The sequence below is a fragment of the Brachionichthys hirsutus genome, chromosome 9, assembly GCF_040956055.1.
Source record: "Brachionichthys hirsutus isolate HB-005 chromosome 9, CSIRO-AGI_Bhir_v1, whole genome shotgun sequence".
Classification (NCBI taxonomy): Eukaryota; Metazoa; Chordata; class Actinopteri; order Lophiiformes; family Brachionichthyidae; genus Brachionichthys; species Brachionichthys hirsutus.
The window spans coordinates 1600499-1610512 of record NC_090905.1 but is presented as its reverse complement, the minus strand read 5'-3'; the positions used below and the strand labels follow the sequence as shown (position 1 = coordinate 1610512).

Genomic DNA, 10014 nt, shown 5'->3' with positions numbered 1-10014 from the left:
CCATATTTGATCTTTTGTTAAAATGTATGATGCACCCAGAAAATCAATACTTGAGAGGATAAACAATTGTTTGAAAACAATATTTATCTATCTGCATGTTTCTTCATGATTCCAAGCTGATGCTGCTCCCTGATTAACAAGTGAAGCAGATAAACATTATCTATAGGTTTACTATATATAGTATACATACTGTATACACCATTGCATGTTTTCAGGCATAACGGTTAACATGAGAGCTGCTGCTCGAATTACAGTGCATGGGAATAATGGACGCCGTGAAAACAGACTGAATCGTTTGAGTGCTCCATTATTCTGTGCAGTTAATTTGACACTTGAGTTAAAGGTCAAGCAGAGCAGTACAATGGAAGTATTGTTTGGGAATTATAGAGTCGGAGAGAGCTATTTTTATAACTTTTTACAATGCTATGACGACATCTAAAAGTCTCTTTTTTTATTGTAAAACCCAAAGTAACCCTTTCATATCTTTGTAAAAGGGTACAACCAGCGCAACCACGAATTGCCTTCTGTAGAAATTAATGTTCCTCTACTCCCAGCTTCTGTGGCGCAGCTCCAGTCCTTCGGATATTTGTCACTGCAGCCGCGTGGCTGGTTCTATTCAGGAGCTGGTCTCGCAAGAACTGAATATGGAGAGAGTCAACCTCAGAAGATCTACCTCACTAACATCAGCAGTGTTAGCAGAAGAGCCTTAAAATGACAGTTACTTTACAAATACTTTTTTTTAATATACATACCTTTTTAACTAGTTCAGTGATGGTTCCATTGCTAAGTTCTTCAAAGGAAGTTATCTTCATCTGTAGATGCATCACTGAACCCAGGCCTGCAGTGTTAAGGAACGTCATATTTTCATGTGGCAATGAACACCATTCTGTGAATTGAGTACTTACAGTAGGTTTATCAGTATTCACCAAAATACAATATGCAAGTTCCTCTTATGTAAATGAATATGTGGCAATAAACCTGGTTTTGATTTATTATTGATCCAACATTACAAAGAGAAACAAATAGAGTATAGAATGAGAGAGTCAAATACCTTGTGTTGTTGGGAAGGTTAACGACGTGGTTCTAGCCGGTTGAGCTGTAGTCCTCAGTGGCATTGTTGGAGTGCCGGGCGTGATGGACTTAGTGGTGGAGGTGGAAGGCACAGTAGTATTATTGGCTGCAAGTGTGGATGGACCTGGATTCACGGTTGCTGACACTGGAGCCAGAGTTGTTGTTTTCATTGTACTGGTAGGAACTGTCGCAACCACCGGAGTGGTGTCTATGTGTGTGCTGGTTTCACCTATAATAGTTGTGACTGCACTTGAAGTTTCTGAAGTTTCGGTGGTGGAAGCCTGTGCTGTGGTGGCCACTGTTGCAGTTGATGGAGTCAGAGGGCTTTCTGTAATTCTGGTATTGTCTTCTGTTGAGGTGGTATCTGGAGTTGGAGTGGTTTCTCTATTTGTGCTGGTTTGAGGGAGAGTACTTGTGACTGCACTTGCGGGCAGCGTAGCTGTAGTCGTGCTTTCTAAAGTGTTGGTGGATGGAGCTGGAGTTATGGTGACCACATTTGCTGATGTTTGACCCAGAGTGCTTTCTGTAATTTCACCGGTTGTAGTTGGAGTTGAAGTGGCCAATGTTGCAGTCATTGGAGCCGGAGTGGTTTCTGTATTTGTGCTGGATTGACCTGGAGTAGTACTAGCTGGTCTTGTGGTCATTGGGGCTCCAGTTGATGGTTCTGAAGTTGTGCTGATTGCAGATGCAGGTGTGGTATCCACTGTTGCAGTCATTGGATCCCGACTGGTTTGTTTGATTGTTCTGGTTGGATTTGGCGTGTTGCTGGATACAGCTGATGTTGTATGAGCCACACTGTTGGTTTCTGCAGGTATAGTGGCCAATGTGGTGTTTGTTGGAGGAAGCGTCATGTCTGAAATTGAGCTGGATAGAGCTGTACCGGTTCTGCCTCCGATGGAAGTGGTTGGAGCTGTTGTGGTGGATGGAGATGCAGTTGAGTTGACCACTGTTGCTGTTGTTTCACCCACGGTGGTTTCTGTATTCCTGCTGGCTTGACCTGGAGTAGTACTAGCTGGTCTTGTGGCCATTGGGACAACAGCTGTCACATCTGAAGTTGTGAAGTTTGTTAAAGAGGGAGATGCGGTGACCACAGTCATGGCTGTTGCTGCCAGATTGGTTGCTGTGTCTGTGCTTGATAGAGCTGAAATTGTGGTCGCTGCACCTTCAGATAAGGTTATAGTTGTATTTGATCCTTAATTAATGATGACAGTAATTAGTTAAATTCAACAAAATGAGCATTGAGGCTTTTCCTTGTCATTTTTATCTTAGAAAGCCTTTTACCATAGAGCTGAAATTGTTGGATCTATTGTCTGTTTAAATGTCAGTTCTGTGTCAGAATGTTCATTTTTAATTTGCTCAAATTCTCATGTAAATATAGCGAACAGAAAGGAGCGTCTTAGTGATCACCTTTACATGTTCTGTAACCATCAGACCCCATTTCCCTTGTTTAAGTGTTATCTGGTAAAGTCCTGACAATCCAGCTATTGTCTAACTCGGAGACGGCTGGTAAACGGACGGTAGAAGTATGTCAGTTTCTGTCATTTTTTTTGAATCACCTTCAAGCAAATGGATGCGTTTGAGTTTTGATGTAACAAGTAGTTTTTATGTTTGTTTGTTTATGGCCACAAATAACACATCCCCCCCCCCCCCCCACACCTCCCACCACCACCAATATTTGTTCTAGCAGTAGTAGTAGTTATATATACTTAAACTGAAATTAGTTAGTTTTACTTTATTTAACTAGAATCATACATATTTTTACATGAGTTGCATATCAGAAGGACAACATTTTGTTCAATATCAAATGTCAAACTCCTGACTGAAATAATTGAGTTTTTGATTACCTTACATATTTGTCTGATACTATAAGACATTTTACAAAGTAAAATAAAAAACAACAAAAGCCATAAAATCATTTCTTGTGAAGAATATTGTAATACAGTTTTACCTTGAACAGAGGATGAGTGTAAATATCTCAGCAAAAATATCAAATAAACAGTTTTCCTCTCCATGATAACTGGTGTTACTTCTCACGACTCCAGCCACAGATAACGTTTTAGTCTGGGATTGCACATTCCTTCAGGTACTTGGGGGGGGGGGGGGGGAATTACTCCTCCCTCGGCCTTAAAGGGAGTAACGAGGCACTGGCGTGACTGGACAGTCATGCAACCTGAAAAACCAGGTGGGTCAAAGTCACATATGTATGCGAAACACATACCATTTATGTGACCTGGACTTCTGTCTAAAATTACTGAAACTATTCAAGTTTGACACAAGCTTTGTTTCAGGTGTTTTCTTTATTTACTACAGGTCATCTTTGCTGCCTTATTTTTTGTGGACTCTGTCCCACATGGTTGCACACATTTGTTGGCTTGTAATTGTGTTTTATTTTAAGGGTTAGACATTTTGAGGTGGTTCCAGGCATGAATGTGGATTCTGAAACCCTGTCTGCATTAAAATACATTTCACGGACCCAAATAATTGTACTTTGTACATGAAAGAGAAACATACAACCCACAAATCAGCCTTCACTATAGTTCCTAGCTGTGTTTCCCCCCGACACTTTAAGTGTAACACATTTTGCGCATGCGCACTTGCCAATACGCGTTTGTTGTCCTCGGTCCGTGTGCAACGCTAACAGGTTGACTTGGTTAAATGATAATTGTGTCTTACGAAGTTAAGGAACTTCACGTGTGTAAAATTAACGAACTATAGTGGATTGTTAAAGATAAGCCAACATGCCATGTGCTAGCAGGACTACGACGTGTTTGTTTTGCTAGCTAGCTAACGAAGAAGCGCATTGCTAGCAATGTTGTTATCGACGTTGCATCCATACAACTGTTTTTAATATTCGCTTCCCTAAATACTCCAGTACTTTATGACTCGATACACAATTCTGATAGATTGAACTGCCTCCAATATATATATATATATATATTTAAATGGTCCCTACCGCAAGAAAAATACCACATTTGCTGAGTTTAGCTAGCCTATAGCTGTGTATCGGGATGTGACTGCAGTCCTCTGGAAGCAGAATGGACAGAGAATTGTTGAGGCAGTGTCTGGCGTATCATGGAGAACCATTACTCAACAAACTGAACTGTGAGCAAACTGAAAACCCGGATTTCCAGGCTGTGGTGTCGGACCTCGGAAAGGCCACGTATGAGAGGTATGCGTGCAAGTTGCGACGTGTAGCTTTCACCAGTTCGCAAGTCTCCCCATCCACGCTTGCTACCCTTACATTTTAATGAAATAGTTATACTATATGCAGTTGTTTTTGGTGTTTTATGTTTAGGAAGTTGTGCAGCACTTAGTGTGACTTGAGATTTCTCATGAAAGAACCTCTGCTGTGTGTTTCTAGTAACGGTGATGGGCGTGGGAACCCGCTCGTAGAGCAGTTTATTGCGAGGAAGGCAGATATTCTGTTCTGTCCAGCATGGAAAACCGCCACCCATCAAGAAGAGGACTACGAGGAGGAGGAGGAGGAGGAGGAAGAGGCAGCAGGTTTGTGTTGATTCAACCTTACCTCTGGATCTGTCCACAAAAGACTATCAAACATGTCCATTTTATAAAGACTCTGTCCACAAAGAAGGACTCAAACATTCTGGCAAACCTGCGAAGCGATTTCTCCTTACAGTGATCCAGTGAAATGCATCTTTGCATGTTGGGTTTGGCTTGTGTACCTGTGCTTTCCCAGAGCCCTGTGCCACCATGCCGCCATTGGAGTTGTTTATGGAGGTGTCTTTCGAGGAAAGAAGAGCCATGCTGTACAGGGACTTGGAACGAGGAGACATTGTGGTGGGGAGGATCAACAACATGAGAGAATACGGTTTCTTTCTCACTCTGCTGTGCACGGCCGTTGGACTAAGGAGAGACATCGAAGACCTCGAGCTGTCGGTAGGTCAACAAGCTAAATCTGTTGGATGTTCTTTAAACACCGTATAAACATTGGATCAGAACAAAATAACAAAAATAAACACACAATAAATATATGCAGTAAACAAACACTCACACACAGAAATTCACAGAACTGTTTGCAGTTTCATGTAACAAACATTTAATTTGTTTCCTCTTAGAAGCTAGCTCACCCTGAAATCTTCCTTCCTCTTTCCAGGAATTGTTTAATAACGACTCAAATCCCCCCCCCCCCAAATAAAGCAAATGTAATTGAATCTTTATTGTTATGTTATTTTGTAGGCTCTATGTCACATAAGAGAAATTCCCTCTACTGGCAGCCATGATGATCCTCTGTCCTACTACCAGGTTGGGGACTTTATCAGAGGTTAGTGTCTTCGCTGGCTTTGTCTTGAACACCCATCTGTGTTTGGAGGTGACGGTATACGCTTTGGTACCTTTTGATTCAAAGGGATCCTCTTATTTCAGTTACACCAGGGTTACCAAAGACCCTAACCCTAATGGCTATTTAATATGTTACTCTCCTGCAGCTGCAGTGAAAGATATCGACCGCTACCAGGAGAAAATCACAGTTTCCCTCCTGCAGGCGTCTGTTTCTCCCAGATTAGAGCACAGCAAACTGGGAGTAGTTGCCCGGGAGGAGCTTCCTGTACACTACAGGCAAGTACGCAACATGACATGAGAAAACGCGCTGAACGCAGGCCGCCTGCTTAAATAAAGTTTGAAATGACGACGATGTTCCTCTGTCAGTGGCATTTTCTACTAATGCCGCCGTGTAAACATTTAATTTGTGACCAAAAATGAAAATAAATCCACTCTCTCCTCTTAGTCGTAGTGTTCGTGCAGCTGCAGACTCCACCGAGACATACGAGCGTATACTGATGGGTTGCCATGGTTACCACAACCCATCAGTCGTGGACTACCTGTTGGAGAAGGTGGGGATTAGCGACACGCACCCACCCTCGGCGATGAGAGGACTACAAAGGTAAAGGCAGCGGCTGGCTGCTTGTGTGAAACGGACAGGTCTTCAGAACATTCGTAGGAAGTAATTCTGCACCGCTTGGTGTGACTCAAGGAAAGTTGTTAAAACCAAACGATGAGGTCTAAAATGTGAAACACAGAATTAAGGGAAGATTTATTTATTTTTATTTGACTGTGTTTTTACCGCTTTAACGGTTTTTATCTTTTCTCCACAGTAAACATTTCCTCAAGGAAGATTTTGCTTCCGTGATCAGGAAGAAACAGTCTGCATCGTGGGCCTTGAAGTGGTAATGCTAAAATTTACACTTTGACCTTAGAGCGTTTCAAGTCGTCTTGATTCAGCTTTTACATCTTTATTTTTGCTTTTTCTGACACCACTTTAAATCTGTGCTCCCTTTTTCCTCGTCTGCCTGTGGTCTTTCAGTGTCCGTGCAGGGGTGGATCACTTTAAACATGGCCGTCACGTGGAGGCCATGAATGAATACAACAAAGCCTTGGATATCGACACTAACAATGTAGAAGCTCAAGTGGCGCGTGGAGCTCTGTGAGTGTTCTGTTGTGCAACCTGCTTACGGCGTTTTAGTACAGTACGCTGACTTGCATCTAAAAGTGTCAGCCAATATGGAGTAAACTTACCATTTCATGAAGTACTTGGTTGAGATTACACATCATAGATTGGTGATTCACAGGTATGCTAACAAAGGCAGCATCGTGAAAGCTATATCAGACTTTGAGCTGGCTCTGAAGAGCTGTCCAGATCACCGCAACGCCAAGAAGTATCTCTGCCAGACGCTGGTGGAGAGAGGAAAACAGTAAGCGTCTGCTTTGATGTTTAGCGATGCGACTGTGACGTTCACGATTTCTACCTTTAGTTATTACGTGTGTGTTTGTGTTTATCTAGGCTGGAAGAACAGGAGAAACTAGTGACGGCGGAGGGGCTGTACAGGAGAGCGCTGTCTCTCGATGATTTAAACCTGGAGGCGCAGGAAGCTCTGCACAAGATCACAGAAACGATACAGGTGAGGAGCAACACACACACACACACACACACACACACGCACTAGACAAAGGGGTGGGTGCGTGGATTATGTTTTTCCCTTGGTAAAAGAAGCAGCCATGGTGAAACTTCATTGTTTTGTTTTTAAAGTTCAGCTCGAAAGCGACGATATCAAAAAGTCTGTGGTTTTGTAATACTGATGAAGTGTTTTCGTGTGTGTGTCTGTGTCTGCGGCCCTGGGATCTGCCCTTTGACCCTCCAACTGCTACGGCCTTGTCACCTGCTTTGTGGGGGGGCGAAAAAAATAAACTGCACAATAACGATGACTCCTCCCCTGGACGCTGTTGTGCGTCGTGTCTCTGGTGTGAATACGGTAATGTTGAACCCGTCTCTGTCGATGGGGAACAAACGCTCTTTCTCTCCCCTGCACATCTGTCCGTATCTCTGTCCATCTTTCCTGTTGCTATGCCGACCGCTTTGCTATTGGATCACGCCACTTCTTTGGTGAATAAATCACTTTCCGCATATTCCTCAATCATTTTGTCGTTTGTGTTTTTTGTTGTTTTGCGCTTCTCATACCTTTGGCTTCCCAAACCCCCTGCATACATTTTTAATTTAACACAAATGACTGAATTGCTGAACGAACGCCTTGGGTCTTGGTCTTTTATGTGTTTGAATGTCTCTGTGGACTTTTTGCCTGCCAATATCATGTCTTGCCTCGCCTCGCCTGACTAACGTAAAGAAATCGATCCGCCGGCGAGAGGAGGCGCTGGAGAAGGAGCAGGTGAAGGCTTCCAGCAGCAAGACCAGCGCCGACAAATTACGTAAGATCTTAAAAGAAGAGAAGAGGTGAGTTGGCTCTGATCCTTTCAAGATTAAATTCAGTCTCGCCACCGTAGGATGGAAAGTCGGGGGACGTTTAGTAGTCCGCAAAGCATTCCAGAGCCACGGTGAAACAGTGCTGCAGCATTTCCAAGATCAGCTGATGCACAGTAACCTGCGAAACAAAAAGGAGCGGCAGAGCCAATGGAGGCGGAGGTCTCGGGGTTGCAACGTCGTCTGTTTGACGGACTTGTTTTTGTTTTCCTGTCCTGCACATCTGGTAAAGCATAGATGCGTGAAGGATTTGTACGACATGAAAATCCTGCAGTGCTGTTTTTCTTCGGAGATGTTTCGTGCATAAAGTCAATTTTGGCTTTCGGTGTTTGAGATTGAGAATTATTGTTATTGGGGGGGGAGCTGGCAGATAGAAAGATTATCTCAGAACTTCAGCAGCAAAATCTTCAGCAAATGTCTCTTGCAGGATGAAGAAGAAACGCAAGAGGTCGGCCTCTTCCTCTTCATCATCCTCCGCTTCCTCCAGGAGGAGCCGTTCTTCGTCCTCCTCTTCCTCCTCTCGTAGGAGGTCGAAAAAGAAGAGAAAGAAGAAGAGGGGAAGTAAGCGCCATCGCAGGATCTCCTCGAGAGAGAGCAGGAGGAGTGAGGAGGGTAAGAGCGAGGAAGAGGAGGATGAGTGGTATCCTGCGCCTCCCAACACCTCTGCCACCTTTCTCAATCAGAAGGGAGGCCCGGCGTTTGGGGAGAGTGACGAATATGAGGCAGAGGAGAAGGATGCTGACGAGAGAAGGATCAGTCGGCTCTATTCTTTGTCGGCAGCTTCAAATGATGAGGAGTCTGACTCCTCACGCAGAGTTAGGAGGAGGAAGGACAGTGAGAAGGAACCAATGAGAGGTGACGACAGTGTGAACAGAAGCCCAGAAAGAGAGGAGAGGAGTCGAGAAAGGAAGGAGGAGAGCAGGGAGAGCGGGAAGGAGGACAACAGGAGAGACGGTGAATCCAGAAGGAGTATAGATGAGCACAGGAGGAGGAAAGTCTCCTCCTCCTCCTCCACAGAGTCGGAGTATTCACGGAAATCTAATATCAAATCTGAATATTTGGGGAACTCGGCCTCTGCATCCAAACAATCGGAGAGTAGGATGAGACATGATTCCTCAAGGAGAAACTCCTGTGAGGGCAGTAGGTACGAGAGGAGAGGCCAGGAGGAGATTCAGAGGGTAGGAGAAGCAAAAGGAGAGGAGTTAGAAAAGGGGAAAGTTGAGGAAGAGAGCAGGTCAGAGGGAGTAAACCGGTCAAGAACTCAACAGCAGAGTGGATTGACCTCAGCGCCGGGAGGAGGAGGAGGAGGAGGAGGAGGAGGACCTAAAAAAGAGCTCCCTTCCAACTTGCTGGACATTTTTAATCAGATCGCCCAATTTAAGAAGGAGAAGGGAGTCGGGCCAAAATGAAAGGAGCAAAAATCCCGAATGAGTCCGATAGTAGTGAAAGGAGTCGTGGGAGCAGACGATTCGTCCAGGAGTTCATCCGAACTGGACTCAGCGATCCCACCGACTCATTTTATTTTGAAGGGTCTTTCTCCTCCTCTTGGCAGCGGTTAGAATCTTTCAGTACAAAAATTCACCTTTTCATCTGAATGGGTTAAAAATGAGTTTGTTCAATACTGTCCCAAATAATGTGATTGTTTTCTCATAACTGAGGTTTGTAGGAAACATTCTCCAGTCATTGCGTCATCGGCGCGTATGCCATCACATCTGTCTTGTGTTCATGTGTTCACCATAACTGCCTATATTTACTGCTGTGATTTCCTTCTGCCGCTTTTAAATTCATGCTCTCAACAGCCTGACTGTTAGCAATTCTGCTGGCTGTGCACCATCCAGACGATAAAACCTGCAAACAATAAAAGACGGGAATATCAAAGTTGGATGTCATGTTCCTTTCTTTATTCAGACAAAAATGCAAACTGGAAACGGATGCCTAAAGATGTTTCTGTCGGCATAACCAAATACTCGATCCTCTATTTTAAGTAGCAGGAATTAATTTGTGTTTAGTTCCACTAAAGACTCAGCAACAATATGAACGTTCAATGACTTTCGAGCCTCATAATGGCCGAACTACTGATTTAAAAAGAAAATAACTGCAATTTCTAATGTGAATTCTACTTCTTATGAAACACCCTTGGAGATGATTGTGAATTAAAACCTTAAAGGTATCTT

The 10014-nt window shown here is 43.8% G+C and overlaps 1 protein-coding gene across 2 annotated transcripts; it reads left to right on the top strand.

Annotated features, from left to right (window-relative positions):
* Window positions 1-4084: 4084 nt before the first annotated feature.
* Window positions 4085-9808, top strand: ttc14 (tetratricopeptide repeat domain 14). 2 transcript variants are annotated; one of them, XM_068743370.1, is made up of 13 exons: window positions 4085-4240; window positions 4433-4575; window positions 4769-4968; window positions 5269-5353; window positions 5517-5646; window positions 5816-5971; window positions 6183-6254; window positions 6392-6511; window positions 6657-6779; window positions 6869-6986; window positions 7707-7813; window positions 8268-8998; window positions 9080-9808. In XM_068743370.1, the coding sequence occupies exons 1-13, from the start codon at window positions 4107-4109 to the stop codon at window positions 9247-9249; spliced, it is 2289 nt and encodes a 762-aa protein (XP_068599471.1). In that variant the 5' UTR covers window positions 4085-4106; the 3' UTR covers window positions 9250-9808. The 2 variants fall into 2 exon arrangements, with proteins under 2 accessions (XP_068599471.1, XP_068599470.1); XM_068743369.1 differs by having other exon boundaries at window positions 8268-9808.
* Window positions 9809-10014: the final 206 nt, after the last annotated feature.